The 21,359-nt window shown below is 40.0% G+C and overlaps 1 protein-coding gene across 1 annotated transcript; it reads right to left on the reverse strand.

The window, feature by feature from the left end:
- Positions 1–1,881: 1,881 nt before the first annotated feature.
- Positions 1,882–14,160, reverse strand: fgb (fibrinogen beta chain). Its single transcript, XM_072581479.1, has 8 exons — positions 13,965–14,160; positions 11,453–11,659; positions 9,075–9,258; positions 8,706–8,936; positions 8,496–8,609; positions 8,228–8,350; positions 4,146–4,431; positions 1,882–2,349 (listed from the first exon to the last, which is right to left on the reverse strand). The coding sequence occupies exons 1-8, from the start codon at positions 14,094–14,096 to the stop codon at positions 2,073–2,075; spliced, it is 1,554 nt and encodes a 517-aa protein (XP_072437580.1). The 5' UTR covers positions 14,097–14,160; the 3' UTR covers positions 1,882–2,072.
- Positions 14,161–21,359: the final 7,199 nt, after the last annotated feature.

Here is a 21,359-nt window from a genome sequence, read left to right on the forward strand (position 1 = left end):
AAAGTTGAAATTCCCTCCCAAAGAGTTGTGGATGTTCCTACACCAGATAGACTGCAGGGAGTGTTGCCAAATGAAGAGTCCTACTGGTGCAGGTGCACAGTTGCTTGTAACTAGAGTTGCTAGGAGACGTGGTAGTGAAGAAGGTGTTTGGCACGCTTGCCTTCATTGTCATAATAGGAGTTGAGATGTCACATTGTGGCTGTACAGGACACTGGTGAAGCTGATTTTGGAATACTGCATCTTGTTCTGGTCATTCTTCTCCAAGAAGGAAGTTGTGAAACTTGACAGAGTGCTGAAAAGATTCACAAAGATGTTGCCAGGACTGGAGGGTTGGCATTATGGGGAGAGTCAGAATAAACTTGAGCTTTTTTCTTTGGAGTATTGGAAGCTGAAGGTTGACCTCATAATGAAGGAATGTTTTTCAAAGCTCAGGGAGAACAAAACTAGTGGAGATAGGTTTAAGGTGAGGGGTGAAGATTTAAGAGGACCTAAGTGGCAACTTTTTCATGCAGAGGTTGGTGCACATATGGAATGACCTGCCAGAAAAAGCAGTAAAGATGGGTGCAATTACAACATTTAAAAGACATCTGGATGAATATACAAATAGGAAGGGTTTACAGGGTTATGGGATAAATGCTTGCAAATGGGGCTAGGTCAAATTGGGATTCCTGATCAGCATGGATGAGTTGAACCAAAGAGTTTGTTTCCATGCTGTATGACCCTATGATTCTAAAGTGGCTCACTGTCACCTGTTAAAGGGCAATTCCAGATGGACAAAGAATGTTGGACAAGCCAAAGATATCTGCACATCATGAAAGAATGAAAAACAAAACCAAACTGAATACTTTTCCCATTAGTGAAGGGTGGTAGCTTGAAAGATTCATTATTTTAACACAAGTTTTCTAGAATGAGTAGTGTAGATTCAGATTGGATGCCTATTCATATACTGTAAAACTAATGCAGTGTGAAATTGGACCAATATAAAAATGACTATGGATCCAAGATTGCCTATGCCCTGCCTGGTGTTTCAGTTATAATGGGAGCTGTTGCAAATACAAGATTCCATCTTCAACATTCAATCAACAATGGAAATCATTTTGCCAATGGGCATATTGACCTATTGAGTCTACCCACTGTTCCACAGTGATAGACTTGGACGCAAGATAAGAGAATAGGAGAAAGCTTTATGAGAGATCTCCCTGATCTATACCCTCCACAGTGAAGAAGGGTGAAAAATTGCAGAGGGGACATTGAGGTTTCTGGATGCTGGAGATCAGAGTTGAGAGTGTGTTGCTTGAAAAAAACAGCAGGTCAGGCAGCATCCGAGCAGGAAAATCGATGTTTTGGGCTAGAGTCCTTCATTAGGAATCCTGATGAAGGGCTCCGGTCTGAAACGTCGATTTTCCTGCTCCTGAAAACTTGCAGACGCAAGCAGTCAATCTAAGTGTTGGGTGACCAATTGGGATTGATTCTTTCCAATGATTTTCTTGTTTCAAAATGGCCTACCCACCATTTCTGGAGGCATCTCTCTATGGCATCCCAGGGGCCATTGGACCGATAGATTCCATGGTTCATTGCAGATGCCACATGAAGAAAGGGTAGCCCCTATGGTCCAAACATTCCAACCAAAGGGTTTTCATTGTGGTCTCTCTTTAGAGGTACTTCCATGAGTACCCACCTTTCCAGACAGAACTGTTAAGAGTCCAGTTCCCAGTTCTCTGATTGGACCAGCAGAACAGGAGTCTACCCATCATTTCTAGTTGGATACAAACCTGGAGGCGGTCAATAGGGAGGGCAAATCCTGGAAAGCTGTGCAGCCAGTCTCACTGCTAAAACTGAATACATGACTCTTCATTTCATACCAAAGTGGAGATCCCAAAGTTATGGTAAAAATCTGTCCAATCTTTTAATGGTTTACATATTTTAATGCATTCAGGAATTCACAAACATTTTAGACTTGAATACTCAAACCATAATCTTCTCAATAGCATACTGAGAGATTAGAAATTTTAAAGAAGTATGAAATCTTCATAAAATTTATTTTTGTTTAAAGCATTTCTGGGCTTTTTATCCTATGATTTGGGTTCAAAGAATGATTGAGGTATTTGCTCCTGTGCACCACTTGATGAGACTGATGGCCGGATTTTCATGCTCATTTTCTTCATAGAATACCAAGATCCTCTTGCGTCCATCCACACAATCCCGTCATCGGTGCCATGTTTTGCCAAAGCTTTTGTGTAATTTCCGCCCCAATAATATCTCCCATTTGGATTTGCAGAATGACAGCGATTATACCACCAGCCACCACCATCTTCTCTGGCACATTGTTTGTCTGGGTTTCCAGGTTCCCTGTCAATGGTAAAATGATGTCAGATCCCCAATTTGTGTTGAAATACATTGAAATGGTACAAATTACCATTAGATTAGTAAAAGGAAAGGAAAGGACAAGATTACAATAGACAATGTGTTAATGCGGTTTTTAGTAACACATACCAATATAACTCCTTAGTGGATTTTGTTCTTTTGGAAACAGATGTATTATCTGCTATTAGATTAGATTACTTAGAGTGTGTGGAAACAGACCCTTCAGCCAAACAAGTCCACACCAACCCACTGAAGCGCAACCCACCCAGACCCATTCCCCTACATTACGGGCAATTTAGCATGGCCAATTCAGCTAACCTGCACATTTTTGGATTGTGGGAGGAAACCCACACAGACAATGTGCAAACTCCACACAGAGAGTCACCCAAGGCGGGAATTGAACCCAGATCTCTAACCACTGTGCTAACCACTGTGCCACCCACCCCGATACTACTGCTAATAGTTTGATAGGATTTTATAAACAGAGGTCCAGAATTATTTATTTTAAATTGGTTCACCTCTATTTTAAATTTCACCTTGACATTTTACACAACTATATGTTACTATTGCGTGGCATAATTTTAAAGGCCATATTTCTGACTTATCCAGAATTCCATGAGCCCTCTAGATTTTGAAATTAAACTGAAAAATCCAAGCATGATAAATGCTTTAAGTGTTACCACTCAAATAGGCAAGCATTACATTAGGGTTAATTCTTAGGCCACTTAAAAAGGCAAAGAAATAAAATTTTAAAATGTAAGATGCATTATGCTAGAATGTTTACCAAGTTTATTTGAATTTTTAAATTGATATTAATTGCAGCTAGAGCACCTCAGATTGGACTTTTCAAGAGGGTCAATCAATACGTTTGCCCAGAGAACAGAATCACATTCCAAAGCAGATTCTGTTTATGTTATGAAGAGTCATACCTGACTTGAAAAATCAAACTTTTCGCTCTCCAGAGATGTTTCCCAACCTGCCCAAATATCTCTTGCATTTTTTGTTTCTGGTTCTGATACTCAAATTACATCCTGTACCTTTTGCAGCTGCTACATATACCAACACTGAGGTTGTAACATAAAAGCACTGCTAAACTTGGAAAGAGAAATTTTGCTCTGTTAATGAACTAAATAACATGTTCAGATAGAATTATTTTGTGCAAGTTTTAAAAAAGTCACTAATCCATTCATAATAAATCCAGAATAATCAATTCTTAGCTGAGGGTCAGTCAGATAACTTCATCTAAATCAAAGCAATGTGATTACACATACCCAGTTCCAATTTAGGCTGAGCAAGTATCTTGTAAGTACCAAATCAAAAATCCCCCAGCTCTGTCATGCCACAGTTCCACTGGCCCTAGCTCCAGACTTTGTCAATTTGCTCCCAAATAAAAGGTGGGTACCAAAATATCACAAGGTGGTTCACATGAGGAACGGTGATGCAAAGAGAAAAGAATAGGGAAGGTGTTCAAAGGCAAAATTAAAGGATGAGTATTTTGAATATTTTTAACATTGTATGATTGGTAGTGAGACAAAGAAATATCAAAGGCGAATTTCAGGCTATAAAAATATAGGAAGCTGATTGCTCTATTTCCAATGGGTAAAATTAACTGCTGGAATATTGCTGGTGCACCTACATTTTGGATATATGTGTTGGCAAGGAAACTTCTGAATTTAAATACCAAAGGCAACATTTGCCTCTTAGACTTTTAAACCCAGGCAAAACTGGTTAAAAACTTGAATAGTGAAAGAAATAAGCACAACCTCTATCCCAAGACTTACCATCCATCGTTGTCTCTATTATATGTACTGAACTTCATGTTCTGATGAATTGTCATTGTCCTGTTAATGCTGATGAGCATTTTAGCCCCTTCCAAAAGAGTATTGCCAGCTGTTCCTGAGTAGCCATTAACTGACAGGCGATAATTGTTGACCTCATTTTGTACAGTAAATGAGGCATAATACGCTCTAAGTTGCTCATTCTCCCAGTCTTGCATCTCAAAAAAGAGCTCTGTAGGCTTAGATCTTGTCAGTTGACTGATTCGATCATTTCCCAGCCAGTATTCACCTGCAAGAAAGTTTAGAAGCAGAACAACTTTGATTCCATAGAACGGCAGAAAGAATAAAGTATATTGCGCTCTAATACACAAAAAGGATTTTCACCCAGATCGGATTTTTACCCTATTCTCAATTCCTGATTGGGGCTGTGTTAAAAGATCTCAGTTGGCTTATTCTTTCAGGGTTTATTCTCTTAATAATCTATTGGCCAATCCTTAGAAATGTACAAATGGGGATGTCTAGTGAGAATAAGATTAAATTTAGCTTCAGATACATCTTCCCACAGTTGCATAGCCAGCAGCATTTCCGCTTGCAGCAAAGTCGCTCGCGTGCAGTAAAAATTATAATATTTCACAATTAAAAAATTGAGCCAAATCCCTTGAAGAAGTCAACTTTTTCATTGGGACAGAAGGGAAGTTGAGGAGATGGATCTCACTAATACATATTTCCACTTTTTAAAATGAGTGAGAAGTCTTGCCCTGCCATTATTGTATCTTAGCATGAGTCAGCTTTTGGTTGAATTTGATACACATTAAAATTAGTGCTGCACTTCCTGGGTTCAGGAGGGAAAACCACTGGATAATGTAAATGAAAGAACATCTGATAAAAATAAGATTATCTCATCTGTGATGCTTCCTTCAAATAAATAAATTGCCAAAACACATTATTGGAGGCAGTCAACACCTTCAGGAGAGAAAGCAAGAACATTAACAATAGCTAAAACAAAGTATATGCATTGAAATTGACTTGCACAATATTTTATAATTTCGATTTAATTCTTTACATTTCTGATCTATTTGCAAAGCCATGCGCTGCTTTGAAGAGTTAAGGTTACCAGATACTAATGTCAAAACAAAAGTACCATTTGTACCTATTACTTCATTACAAGTTTTTTTTTAGATTACTTACAGCGTGGAAACAGGCCCTTCGGCCCAACATGTCCACACCGACCCGCCGAAGCGCACCCATCCACACCCTACATTTACCCTGCATCTAACACTATTCATCCCGAACAACACTGTGGGCTGTAATGGTTCGTGAAGACAGCTCACCAGTACCTTCTCAAGGGCAATTAGGAATAAGCAAAAATATTGGCTGAAGCCAATGATGTCCATGTTACATGAACAAATAAAAAAAGTAGAGTATTAGGAGCTGATCTCCTTCCAAATATAAATCATCTGAGAATATATAAAAAGATAAAAATTAAAATGATGGTAATTATAAGCAAAAATTAGGAGTCCTGAAAAATGTCGGATAAGTCCATCAGAACTTGAAAAGGTAGGTAAACATAGATACATTGTCCACTACCCTTATCCACTATGCCATGTACTTCGCAGCCAGCAACACATGAGGATGAGCACCTTGCCTAGACCTTCCCATGCCTCAACTTCTCGCCTTTAAACAACTGCCAAACCTTAAACAGACAATTGTTCACTGAAAATTGCCCAGCCTTCAGGATAACATCATCATACTCAAAAAACACTCTCTCATACACACGTTCTCCCTCATCAACCACAACATCATACAACCCTGTCATGGCAACCACTGCAAGACGTGTCAGACTGTCAACAAGATACCATCATTACACATGGTGACACCACTCACTATGTACGTGGCAGGTACTCATGTGGCTCAGCCAACATTGTCTATCTCATACGCTACAGGCAAGGATGCTCCAAGGCATGGTACATTGGCAAGACCAGACACTATGACAACTTGTGAATCGACACTGCACAACAATCACCAGACAGGGTGTTCCATCCCTGTCAGGGAACACTTCAGCAGACCAGGCCATTTGGTCTTGATGGTAGGGTGACCATCCTCCAAGGCAGACTTTGGGACAAGCAACCACGCAAAATGGCCAAGCAGAAGTTGATAGCCAAGTTTGGTACCTATGAGGATGGCATCAACTGGGACTTTAGGTTCATGTCACACTACAGGTGACCACACCACACTTTCCACTCTCTCACACACACACAAGCACACATTCATACACTTTTACATACTCACATTCTCAAAAAACCCTCTCTCATACACACGTTCTCCCTCATACGCACACACATACATGTCCCACACTCACACCCACTCACAGTCGTTTACTCCATCACACTCACACACACATTTGACCAAACTTGCACAAACACAAACACATACCCTCTTACGTACACTCACAATCACACGCACACACTCACATGCACACACTAACTCTGTCTCTCTCTTTCTCTCTCATGCATACACATACACACATATAAGTCTTTGGGGTGAATTTGTATTTGCAGACTTATACTTGCAGAGTTAAAAATCACACAACACCAGGTTATAGTCCAACAGGTTTAATTGGAAGCACACTAGCTTTCGGATCGTTACTCTGACATATGCTTCCTTCTTTTTCTTAATCAAACTCTAATTTTTTTAGACATCCAGCATTCCCTATACCTGACAGCCTTCCCTTTCACCCTGACAGGAATATACTTTCTCTCGGCTCTCATTACCTCACTTCTGATGGCTTCCCCTTTTCTAGTCATCCCTTTACCTGTGAACATTTGTCCCCAATTAGCTTTTGAAAGTTCTTGCCTAATACAGTCAAAATTGGCCCTTCTCCAATTTACAACTACAACTTTTAGACCTGATCTATCCTTTTCCATCACTATCTTAAAACTAATAAAATTATGGTCGCTGGGCCCGAAGTGCTTCCCCACTGATACCTGCCCTGCCTTCACCTTCAATGCACCTTTTCCAAAACTACCTGATGAAGGAGCAGTGCTCCAAAAGCTGGTGCTTCCAAAAATAAAGCCTGTTGGACTACAACCTGGTATTGTTTGATTTTTAACTTTGTCCACCCCAGTCCAACACCGGCTCCTCCATATCATACGTTCAACTGGCTATTTGTGAATACCAGGTATCAGCTGAAAACATTAATAGATTTCTCACCATAGAATCTGAAAATGCCTACAGTGTGGAAGTAGGCCAAATGGCGCATTGAATCCACACTGACTCCCCAAAGAGCATTCCCATGGTTCATCCACCTAACCTGCATATCTTTGGACTGTAGGAGGAAACCGGAGCACCCAGAGGAAACCCACGTAGCCAATCCCCTGAGGATTAAACACACCTAAATGCTTGTTTACTGTAGATATACCCCTGATTTTATACATTTCTGTTTGTTTTCTCCAGGTCATGGAAAACTTGTGGACGTGAGATTCGGAAAGCAGCCAATTTATTTTCAGGACTTCATAGAAAATTTTCTATAAAATAGCTCCTATAGACAGAATTAAAACAGAATTTACAAAGCTTTCGAGTCTGTTTGTGGGGCTCAAGGACTATATGAGGACAAATTTATGCTCAAAACAGAAGGTGACAGTGGCATAGTGGTAATGTCATTGATCTGACAACCATAGCATAGGTAGGTTTGAATCCTATCATGGCAGTGGTGAAATTTGATTTTAACTTTAAAAAAAAGTTTAGAATAAAAGTTAGCCTAATGGTGAACATGTAACCACTGTTGATTGTTGCAAACCCTATCTGGTTCTCTAATATCCTTTCAGGAAGAAATTTTGCCACACTTATCTATTTGTGACCCTTAACCACATGCTGGACAATTAGTGATAGGCAATAAATGTTACTGTAGCCAGTGCTACCTATACCTCAAGAAAGATTTTTGTTTTAAATGACTACAATTGAACCTTTATTTTGTAATGATTTTCCTTGAAAATTTTCATTTTACGTTGGACTTGATACTGCAGCAAGCTTTGTCTTGCTTTTTTGAACAAGTCGTTAATGTTTATGAGCAATTTTAACAAACTCACCTGGGGTAACGCAAAACCCTTTTCCTGAATCGAATGCAATATTACCGAATCCATTTTTGTAGGCATCCCAAGATCTGCCAAAATCAACACTACCATCCTGTCTGTTTTGAATCAGTGCCCACCCTGGAAAACATTTTTATTGTTACAAATCAAAAAAGTATTTGGAAGTTATCTAAGTCTCTTATAAGTCATTCATATAATTAAATGACATACAGAAGCTAAAATAATTTGCTAGAAAATAATATTTTATGATGTACAAGATAGGTACCTCCTTCTGCTGTTACCATGTCACAGTAAATCTTGTAGGGTGCTTTAGACGGGTCTGGTCTGATTAAGTACATTTGAGATTCTGTACCACCTTTCTCATAAATGTCGTTACATTCTGCAAAATAAAGATGCATGCAAACTCATATTGTAATGTGAAAAAATGGAGAAATATAGCAATAAAAAGGAGTTGAACGTTATGACAAATCTTTACCTTTTCCTGATACCACTGGGATATTACAAGTAACAGTGCACGGCATCTTACAGTGATCTATTTGTGTCAATACTGCTCCTTTAAGAACACGCAGCTTTTGGTTGAGAATCTCCAAAACAGAATGCATCGTATTGATGGTTGATGAAAGCATGCGGTTGTTTACTGTGTTACTTATTAATGCAAAATAGTTTTCCAGCTCTGTATTGTATGAATCCAGTACTTTATAATTCCCTGCAGAGACATACATGTATTACTATGAATTGTATAAACTTTCCATTGGTACCGCGACACTGATTTATTTTCCAGGATTGATTGAACAATCCGATGTTGGCAGAATGGATTGCTCCCTAAAATAGAGGGAATCTGTACCTGTGTACTGTGTTTCTCGCCATTGCATTTCACGATCTACATTTTCAATGTAAACATGCATCGTTTTTGTAGACTGAGTAAGATTTGAAACTTCCACTGCTAAGTTATCAATGGCTTGTTTTATATCCTTTTCCTCCTTCAGAAGCCTAGTCCTCAGTTCACAGCCAGTTGGACACAATGTTCCCTTAAATGGAAATCGATAAAGGGATATGAGAAAGTTTATATCAGAAAGATCAGGAAAATTGAATTGCTTGTTGTATTATTGGGTAAAAAGTTTTTAGCTTTTAGTTGGAATGACATTCAGTTTATTTAAATGATAAAAGATAACTAACTCACAATTTTTGCATCTCTCATATCACTTCCAAATACAAAGCTTTCAACTGTTCTGGTCCTAATTAGGTAAACAGGTACTTAGTAATCTGGATACTTGGGCCATGTTAGTCACCCCTCTCCAGATAGCAGCAAGCAAGACAGAGTTCAACCAAACTGTGCTCTGCTTGACCTATCCCAAGCCTTCCTGTATTTTTGGGTTCAGGTCATTGCCAGATGCCAAATGCTCACTAGGACCCTTTCTTTGGCAAGGCCTTTCACTCAGAATCCACACTGGTCAAAACTGCAGTCCTCCTGGCTACTAGCTCCACACAGAAATCCATAGGCTGCCAAGCACAAATTCCCTTTGTCACTCCTGTGACAGGAAAAGCACTTACTTTCTTGACTCCTCAACGTCCTTCCTGTCTATCTCTCTTGGATCTTTCAAAGTACAGCCCCAAGAGCACCGATAGCAGTCTTAGTGACATTGCTAGGCAGATGCTTCAACAAAGTAATCTGTGCAATGCCAAAATATTGATGAATTGGCCCATCATCACTTCCCTTTTGTATTCCTACTTTGTGCTTATGGACAACAAATCATGTCTCACATGTTGGGGGCATGAGCCCTCAAGTGCTTCTTGGAGGTTGGCCTTTGATTCGCAAGATGCAGTGGCAATAGCCATGAACAAGTTAATTGGAGACCTTTAGATTCCTTGTTAGAGCATTTTACTAGCATACACTACTGCTCAGGCAATTGAGTCTTTGGGAAATTCTGTTATTTTAAAGAATTTGAGGCATGGATCTAGTTTTTTTCTGACGCCTATGCAAAGTTTCATGTGACTTTGTGTAAAAGGCATCAGTCTCCAAATGTGATGCACAATGACAGGAAGATATAAATTCCTAGGTCAGCACAATGAAGGAACTGAGGTGAAGAAACGTGAGACACCGTTTGACTGACATTGACAATAATGTAATACAGACTCTCCCCAGCCAGTTACGTTGGCTTTCAACTAGCTTTTTGTACATTTACACCTGCAGTGTTCCTGACCACCTTGACAACCAAGCTTCATTCTCCACCAATTCTCTCCAGTGTCTCATACTGTTTGTCCGACATCCATCAATGGTTAAACTACACTTTCTTCCCTTTGGGAAGACTGAAACCACCATCATCACCCACAAATGTTATCACCATGCCACTAAATCAATCCATTTTTGCAGTTATTCCCTCAGGATCTATCATATTGCCAGCAATTTCCTATTTAAACCTAAAATGAGATTTCAACTCCATATCGTCTCCATATCAAAGGCCATCCAGGCAAACCACCCTAGGCAAACATAAACAGTGTTTCAGCTCATCTGCCAGACAGACCCTGGCCGAATCTTTGCTCTGATGCCAGAAGCAGTTCCAGTTCCTGTCCATACATCACACTAGCACATGTCTGATGCAAGTTTTGACCAAGAGACCAATTATGGCTAAAGGTACACTAGCTGTTCAATTGAAGAAGACTGTACACTGTCTAATTACAGGGGTACAGGAGTTTGGCGGGTGAGGGGTGGATTACGAGGAAATCCTGAAACAATGACAGATAAGCAGCACCACCGTCTGATTTGCGAGCTGCTGATGTAATGCTGATGTAGACAGGATAAATGGATAGAGTCACAAGATGGAGTAAGCGACTGAAGACTTTCTGAAAAATTTGAAACATCAGAAAAAAACTCATGAGGTCTCTCACACTCACTATCACTAGGGGAGGTGAGTTCAGGTTTGGTATTGGTGTCAAGTCTGATGTTGAGGGCCCACCACCCTTTATTGGCTGCAGTGCAATGAAAATCCATTGCTGCCAGATAATGCAAAGTGGTCCAGCTTTAAAAAGTGGGCTACTATCCTCAAGTACTGTAGATGGTAATGCTGGCAGCAGCCACTCAATTGGTCATTGCTGGTAAAGTTAGCCCCACAGGCCCACCACCCATCAACTCAAGCTTGAGAGCTCCATCCTGGTGGTAAAGCTTTCTAGATGCTAGATTCAGTTGACATCCTGCACTACATCCTGGAAATTGGCGGGCCTTACCTTTTCCGGATTTAAATGAGTACATTCTCCTGCATCCAAGTTTATATTCTCCTCAACAATGGCAGATCGTTGTGTGGATGGAGTGGGCTGATTTCTATAGCGCGTTTTTCTTTCATAAGTTCTTCTACCACTGGGAAGTGGTTGAGTTCTTTTGTAGATGCTTTCGTCTCCAAAATATTGTCTGTTTCCACGAGGATTATGTACTATCTTTGCAGGATATGGAAAAGAACATTGAGCTACATGAAAGCATCACATTGCTGACTGCTTTCTGACTCCTTACTTATTAATTTTAATTCAACAAAAATCTGAGAGTTAGAAAGGCTTTGATAATTGATGTGGAGATACCAGTGTTGATCTGGGGTGGACAAAGTTAAAAATCACACAACACCAGGTTACAGTGCAGCAGGTTTATTTGGAAGTACAAGCTTTTGGAGCATGGGTCCTTTGTCAGGGAGCTAGTGGGGCAGGATCATGGGACACTGAATTTATGGTAAAAGATCAAAGTGTCATACAATTGATGCGATATACTAGACAAACCTAGATTGCTGTTCAGCCTTTAAACATTTAGAATGGAAATGCAGTTTTCAAAGGATTCATATGTAAATCTTAAAATTTCTTTCAAGTCACAGTCCCGAGACAACTTAAGGTTTTATCAGTGAATGAGAAAAGGTGACATCTCAGCTCAGACAATGCACTGAAGGTGTGAGATCAGAGTCTGTTTGTATCCCAACCTTGAGTCAGACTGGTTCTATTTCCAAAGTAGGAATTTATAAAATGTCACATGGACTGACTGCCTAAAGATTGTGTGCTTTGGAACAAAATAGAATGTATCTGCAAATATAGATCTGAAAATGCAAATGCACCCCATGGACATATGTGTGTGCACATGCATGTATATGTGTGTGAGGGAGAGGGTTAATGTGTGTGTGTGTCCGTGTGTGTACGTGTCTGTGTGTGTGTGTGTGTGAGAGAGAGAGAGATAGGGTATGTGTGAGTGTATGCGTGCCTTGTGTGTGTTTGATAGTGTGACGGAGTATATGCCTGTGAGAGGGTGTGCATCTGACTGAAGGTTGGGATACAGACAGACTCTAACCTCATGCCTTTTATGCATTGTCTGAGCTGAGATTGCACCTGTTTTCATCCACTGATAAAACCTTAAGTTAACTCAGGACTGTGACTTGAAAGAAATTCTTGGATTTGCATTTGAATCAATTGAAACCTGCATCCCCATTCTAAAGTGATTAAGACTTAAAGGCAATCTACGTTTGTGCAATACATCGCATCAGTTGTATTGATTTTTTACGATAAATTCTGTGTTCCATGATCCTGCCCCATGAGGTAACTGACGATGGAGCATGCTCCGAAAGCTTTCAAATAAACCTGTTGGATTATAACCTGGTATCGTGTGATCTTTAACTCTGACAATTGAGCCCATTTTGTCTTGATATATGAAACCAACACTTGCTTTGACAATTCAGTAAATCACTGGCACTGAGTTACAAAGCCAGCTCAGCTATTACCTCTATTAAGGAAAATCTCAAAGCAGCCTCAGCTAGTTAAACATATGTGGAAAAATCTTCTGGCTAGCATTATAATGTTGATGTAACTTTTAATGTTAGCTTGCTAGTCGATAGGCTATTTATTGACGTTATAGTGTTAGGCTGGAAATTAAGTTCCATGATACTAGCCCATGAAGGATTAATGAATCCACATGCGATTCCTATTTTAATTAAGGAATTATTCAGTTTATTTGAGGGACTGAACTCTGCACTTATGTTTGACACATGGGAGATAATTACAGCCACTGCAAACTTTTGAATGTTCAATTTTATTTAGTCATAGTCATAGAGCTGTAGATCATGGAAACAGACCCTTTGGTCCAACCCATCCATGCCAACCAGATATCCTAACCTAATCTAGTTCCATTTGCCAGCGCTTGGCCCATACCCTCTAAAGCCTTCCTATTCATGTACCCATCCAGATGTCTTGTAAATGTTGTAATTGTACCAGCCTCCACCACTTCCTCTGGCAGCTCATTCTGTACATGCACCACCCTCTGTGTGAAAAAGTTGCCCTTAGGTCCCTTTTAAATTTCGCCCCTCTCACCTTAAATCTATGCCCTCTAGTGCAAAAGTGAGAACACTTTGTGAGTTGAGACTTATATCTGATAGTGACCTCAGACTCAAAATCAAATTTACATTATTTCAGATGCCATTGTGTATTACTGAATAGCTTTATCTCCTTCGTACAAATGTATAATGCCATGTTAACTGAGCCACAGGACATAGGCAATTTTAACTCATATAGGGGCATCCTACTAGTACTCTTTTATTACTCATTCTGTGGATTTCAACTTGATCAACAATGGGAGAGAAATACGGTCCTTATTTCTGAATGTTAGAAACAAATAAATGTTTGAACTTAGCAAAAGAATGCTAGAGCACAAATGTGTGCACTGTGCAGAGAATCACTATAAATCACAATACAGCACAGCATTTTTCCCATTTCTTACCTTAGCAGTTGGTGACTCAGCACTTGGTGTCTCAGCCTGACCCGTCTGAGTGTCATCATAACCATAATCATAGTCATCAGACTGTGCTTGAACTACTGTTATGCAGAACAAAAGCACCAAAGTCAGTTTCATGGTGCTAAAGTACTGTGTTCTCTTTGCTGGTTTCCCACGACTTGTCTTTTCTCTCAAAGCCTTGCTCCAGTATTATTCTTTTTTTATATATTTCAGCCACTGGACTTGGGAAATCGAGGATGGGGATTGGAAGAGTTGGTTGCCACATGATCAATTTTTATCAATTAGTTAATATTTAACAATACCACTTGCATATGTAATCTGGTTAATAATTAGAACAATAGTATCACCCTTCACTATTGCAACACATACAAATTTGCAATAAACTGCAACTTACAAACTGACAAATATTCAAATGTCTGGGGATTACTGTTGTTTCAATAATATAAATCAGACTTTTTTTAAATGCACCATGTATTGCATCATATCTGTTGGCATATTTTAATTGCAGGTTCCAGGAACTGGACAATTAATCAATAGTACTCAGGATGAGTAAGGTGAAAATGGCGTCCTGTTCCAGTTTGTCATTATTGACAAGGTTAACACTGTAATTGCTGAAGTTTTCTAAAAATCTTTTTTCATGTTCAGTCTCCTTTGATAATAACACATAAAGGTGGTCAACAAAAAGTGTCAACTATTATTATGCTTTAGATTTTCTATTGGATTTTAGAGTGCAATTTTCTGAGATTAGGAAGACATTTTGACACAACACTTTCCAAAGGATTCACACAGCAACTATGTAACTTCCTAATCAGTTCTAAGAATTGACTCAAAGGGCAGAATTGTTATAGGAATGTGAAAGATGGCCAGGGAAGCCCATGGTGAGATGTATGGCACAATTGGATGGCCAGTGCAGCAAGGCCCACCCTGACATTAACATCATCTCACTCCACCTTTTCTGCTGTTTGCAAGTGGCCTGGCAAGATTCTTACTGAGTAGCAATGAAATGCCAGTTGATCAGATTAACACATATTAAATGACTTGTTAATGCCACAACTCGCCTCATTAATATTTAGCCACCCATCTTACTAAACTTGCTAAACAAACTAGGCATGGAAAAGCTTTACAAGGAAGCCAGGACATGTACCTGGTCAATTCAGCTGACCACTTGCTCCAAACAACCTCCATGTTGGAAACCTGGCATCAATATCACATGGCATGTCCCAAGGGATACCAATCACATGCATTCCATGTCTATGGATGTTCGCATTTGACATGTGCAAATGTCTAAGAATCCTCATCGCACATTTCCAATCAACTTACAGGAAATGTTTTCAATTCAATGCTACAGCAGCAACTATCATTGCAAAGCCACAGCTCATACTCTGGCTCAGGAATATGTACCCAGCTCATAGACTTGACCAGACTGCATCTTCTGGCTCATTGCTCACTGTCATTGTGCTATTTCACTCAGAGCCCATCTGGATGCTCACAGCATCTTCACTTTGCATTGCCTTTTAGCATTTTGTCCCCTCAGTCAAAGATACCAGGCACTTATTACTGCTGCCTTGCCATGCTGATTAACACGGGCACAGAGCAGGGAAGGTGAGTGCTGTAACATGTTCATGCTCTGACTTCCCCAGCACTCTTCTGTACAGCACTCCTCAAACCTACATGGTTAATAGCTCCATTCGTTACTCTCCCTCAGTCACCTCCTTACATTCCTATCTGAACAATCAATATTTGCACTCACCCTCAACATATTCAAATATTTTTCATATCACAATCAGTCACATGCCACAAATATGGCCATTGCATTCTCTTCACAAAATGTATTCCTCATAGTTAGCACTTGACTTTCTCTTCTGGAAGGAAGACATGCAATCTCTTAGTCCACTGTAGTCGGGTTCAAGGGGATCTATCTCTGCCACTGGGTTTTTACAAAAGTCAATGATTGTTGGTATGGTGGGATTTGAATCAATGTTCCAAGAATATTAGCCGCAAGATTACTAGCCCGTTGACGTTACCATTGTGTAACTACCTCATCATTATAAACTGTTCCTGTGCTGCCACAAAGGTAAGCAAGATCAGATCAAAATGAATAAACAAGTGACTTCCAAAGAATTAGAAACTATCCAAAAAGCAATGATAGCTGGCTCTCTGAATAAGAGCTGGAAGTGCAAGTCTGTCACATAAGCAAACCAGCAGCTATATAGCTCCACTGCTTCTAGATTTTCCAGCCTATCAGTTTTATTAACCAGCAACTCCTTGCTGTATTCTTGCCCTGTACCCTAGGCAGTTACATGCAAAAAATAAATAAAATAAAATAAAAGGAGGACTGAACAATCCCCTCCTGGAAGCTGATGAGAAAGATGGAAAGCGGGATAATAATTGGGCTAACTGGCCCTTTTGAATTGCTTCCTTCTCACCAACTCAATCGTTAATTTCTGGGTGAGATTGTCCATTCGGGAGTTCCTTAATCCATTACCAACTAAGGCCCTTATATGGTCCCTTAGTGGCAATCAGAAACAACATAGGTGTTTCTTAAAACTGTCCCTTGTTGACATTCTTCTTCTTTGGCAGGTAGTGTATAATAAAGCAAATTGTGATCTTGTCCATTTTTTACAAGAAAAATTTTAAAAGCAGCATGTTATTTAAATAGAGAGTAATTACAGAGGGATCTGGCTTATCTAACACATGAATTACACAAACTTAATATGCAGGTGAGTAATTAGGAAGGCAAATAGAATGCTCTAATTTATTGCCAGGGCAATGGATTAAAGAAGTAGAAATATTTTGCTATACTAATGCAGGATGTTAGTGAGACTAGAAGTAGAATACTGTGTATGGTTTTGATTTCATTCTATAAGTAAGTGTGTTAGAGACAGTTCAGGGAATGTTCATTCAATTGACACCTGGATTTGGAGCTCTCCCTTATGAGGGAAGGTTGAACAGGCTTGGCCTTACTCCATTGGAGTTTAGAGAAATGAAAATTTCATTGTATTGAAATTTATAATATCCTGAAGGGACTTGAAAATGTAGATGGTGAAAGGAAGTTTCCCATTTTTGGGAAAGACTAGAATTAGGGTGAGAGAGTTTAAAAGTTAAGGATTGTCCAATTAAGATGGAGGTGTGGAGAATCTTTTCTTTCGGACAGTCAAATGTCTTTGGAACTCTCCACAAGAGAGAAACAGAGGTGGGGACAGTAGCAATTTTAAGACAGAGGTTAGTAGCTAGCAAGGGAGTCAACGTTGATGAGGTGAAGGTGGGAAAGTGGAGTTGATATGAACAAAGGACAGAGAAAATTTACAGCCCAGGAAAAGGCCCTCTAAATCTGTGCCGATCCAAATCCACTATCTAAACCTATCGCCCAATTCCTAAGGATCTGTATCCCTCTGCTTCCCACCTACTCATGCATCTGTCCAGATGTACCTTAAACAAACCTACCATGCCTTCCTCTACTACCTCTGGTGGCAATGCATTCCAGGCACTTACCACCCTCTGTGCAAAGTACTTTCTATTTGTATCCCCCTTAAACTTTTCTCCTCTCACCTTGAATGTGTGACCTCTCATTATTGAATCCCTTACCCTGGGAAAAAAGCTTATCTCTTTTCACCCTGTCTATACCCTGCATGATTTTGTAGACCTCAATCAGGTTCCCCCTCAATCTCCTTTCTTCTAATGAAAATAACCCTCACAGACTCTTATCTGACCTTATTAAATCAAAAAACAGAATGGACATGCTGAATGGCACATTCTCAGATGCCATTACATAGCCAAACAAGCATCATTTGTGGCATTTGCCCTCGTCTTGGCAGATAAGGCTTATTGGTGGCCCACTTTCTGGACAGGAAACAAGAAGTCGCTGTGCATAGGTGGTGCAGGGGAGCAAGTCCACTACCCCAAGGACTGTCAATGCAGGTCACAACACCAGATCCTGCCAGCCTGGTGCAAAGTTGTCACCCAGGTTGCACTAGTCTCAACCATCAGAAAGAATGCCCAGTATTATAAGAAATAAATCAACGATCTTCTCACTCTATGAGCGTAAATACCACCATCTTCTACCTGCTACCTCACACTCATTTTGCATCTGCCATTGTACATACCTCCCATCAAGGTCCATGCACTACCATTCTCACTTGCCTGCAACATCTTCCCTCAGTCACTGTCACCAACTCACCCTCGCAATCCATTCCACCCATGCTGCTAACCCTGTAAGCCCTCTACTCTATCCATTGACTTGCTCAGGCAGTTCAATACCTTTCCCCTACCTGCACCAGCAGTGACAGCTATACCACCTACTTCCACCTCATCCAGTCCCTCCTGTTCTCTCAGTGCATGGGAAAACAGCCCACAATTGAACAGAAGGAGCCATGATAGGTGGTGAAGTGCCGGACATCTGGCTCTTCGCCTCCTACGTAGACAGAGACCTGAGTCTATCCAAGTGGCCTGATAGTGTCCAAGGTCAGAAATTGGAGGGTGACCTGGAATTACCATGTCAGGATTCTGACTAAAAGGTGTTTCCCTTGACATTGCTTTGAGGAGTGGCCATTTGGTTGAAGTACATGCAGTATCCCATGACAAGCTGCCAGGCTTCATGTCTGGGAAGAAATACCACAGTACTATGAGTCTTTGTGCTCCGGCTGACGGGGCAAACTGTCAAAGCAAGGAAAGGCAAGACAACACAAAGTAGGAATTCTGTGTAGATGCTAACTGAATGAGATAGAAAGAAAGCAAGCAGTCTTAAGATGCAGACTGTCCCGTCTGTGAGCTGAGTGCAATGATAATTGTGGTGCGAATCAACATGCACAATACAGTGCGGAAGCATACTAGCAGTGGATCAGAGGTGTGCCTTGGTGATGCAGGCAGGCTGGCATGTGTTGGATGCCAGTGCCCAGAGGAGTACAAGTGGCTGCAGTTTTGGAGCATGCTTTGAAATGCTGATGTTGGGTGTCTAAGCTGGTAGTCCAAGCAGCAAGCTGGAGTCACCAGACTTTGATGTTGGGAATTCTCATCATCTAGCTTCCTCCCAGATGGTGGTATAAGAGGAAGCTTCACATTAATGAAATGAGATTTGCTGTTGATGAGGGTGATGACTAGCGACAATCCCTGTAATCAGCATCTTGCCACTGCCTAGCAAGAATTTCATCTCAACATCTTGAACTCTGTTTGAAAATGTAGAAAGCTGCTCTCAACAGATACACTGGCCTTGTTCATCATTTCATGCTTTCCTTCCACATTTCTACAACATTCTTCAGTGAAGAAAAGGTACCCCAGAAAAGAGGTACCATTGGTGTTCCCATAGTTTCATCTTAATTCATTAAAATTGGGCTTAATTTAATATAAAGTACAATGAAGACATCAATATGCGTGAACGTTTGATATTGCCAAATCACAACAAATATTTTTCTTTTACAAGAAAACCAGTATTTGCAGTTGATTTGCCAAAAATCATCAGTGACCTCTCAGATCAGCAAATGTTTTCCATCATTTCAACAGAGCCACATTATGCAAGATTGACAAATTTGAAGAAAGATAATCCACTATATTTGCAATGTTGCTTTCCATTTTGATCAGTTGATCTTTAATGATTAATAAAAAGGTCTGACCTTGCTGCACCACTATGTTTTTTTTAACCTGAGGCTACAATTCGTCATTTGCTGATCAATGTCAGCCATCTGGTCAGTGATAGCTCAGTCAGAGTTTGTCATGTTTATCTTCATGTATGGTCATTAAATAAATAAATATCCTACATGATAAATAAATATCCTACACAATTATCCTACATGATACATTGTTACAAAACTGAGGTTCAACCCCAAAGTATGTTAAAAGGAAACTGTTTTATCAAGGTCTAGTCAGGAGCTGCATATGTCAAAGCAAAATTCGAGACAAGACCATGGCAATCAGGCATTTCAATAGCTTTGTATTGTTGGGAACAAAACCAACCACAAGATATTTTGGGAAAAAGAAGGTTTCATATTGCTTTGTAAGTTATTTTCTTGTTAATATTTTCTCTCTTCCCCGCTCTTAAGACCATAAGAAATAGGAGTGGATGTAAGGCCATTCGGCCCATTGTGTCTACTCCACCGTTCATTCATGGCTGATCAGCATTTCAACGCCACTTACCCGCAATCTCCCTATATCCCTTAATTCCTTGGTAGATTAAGAATTTATCAATCTCTGCCTTGAAGACGTTTAATGTCCTGGCCTCCACTGAGCTCCATGACAACGAATTCCACAGGCCCACCACTTTCTGGCTGAAGAAATGTCTCCTTATTTCCGTTCTAAATTGACCCCCTCTAATTCCAAGGCTGTGCCCACCCTGCACACCATGTGACTTCACTTTCTCGATTAGTTTACTATGGGGAACCTTATCAAATGCCTTATTAAAGTCCATGTATATGACATCAACAGCCCTTCCTTCATCTATCAACTTGGTCACTTCCACACTTGAGAATGTAACTTTTAAAAAAATGTTTTAAGATTTACATATGAAAAAAGGTCATTCTAACAGATGAGAGATTTACCAAACAATCCAGGCAGTTTTCAATGTATAATTTCAATTATATCACACTGTAAACTATTGCTATAAATTCTGTGTCTTAGAATCATATACTCCACAACCACCTGATGAAGGAGCAGTACTCCAAAAGCTAGTGCCTCCAATTAAACCTGTTGGATTATAACCTGGTGTTGTGTGATTTTTAACTATGCTGAAAATGTGTTGCTGGAAAAGCGCAGCGGGTCAGGCAGCATACAAGGAACAGGAGAATCAACGTTTCGGGCATCAGCCCTACTTCAGGATTTTTAACTATGTCTACTTTGTCAATCCCCTTCAGCATCTTACATACCTCAATTAGACCTCCACTCATCCTTCAAAACGCTAGAGAATAAAGGCCTATAGTGCTCAATCTCTCTTCACAAAATAAACACCTCACCTTTGGAATCAATCCACTGGACCTCCTCTAAACTGCCTCCAATGCAAATACATCCTTTCTCAAGAAAGGGCAACAAATCTGCATGCAATACTCCATGTGCAATTTCACTAATGCCTTGTACAGCTGCAGCAACACTTTGCTATTTTCATTTAGTAATAAATGCCAAATCTCCATCAGCCTTCCTAATAAACTGCTGTATCTGTTTCTGGAATTCATAGAGCCAAGTAACAACTTCAGTCATGTGACTGGTGTTTTGGCTTGAGATACTGAGCAAACAAAATGGATTTTACATTCCCTTGTCAGAATCCTTTGGTATTTTCTTTGGGATAGGTGTGGCATCATTAGCTCCAAATCAAGAATAGTGTCTTCCCATGCCATCTTTCATTCACAACTGGCTGAGACAGACACCTAATTTCCTGTTCCTTTGTGTTACCTTAGCTGA

This window comes from Chiloscyllium punctatum, chromosome 1 (assembly GCF_047496795.1).
Source record: "Chiloscyllium punctatum isolate Juve2018m chromosome 1, sChiPun1.3, whole genome shotgun sequence".
In the NCBI taxonomy this organism is placed as follows: Eukaryota; Metazoa; Chordata; class Chondrichthyes; order Orectolobiformes; family Hemiscylliidae; genus Chiloscyllium; species Chiloscyllium punctatum.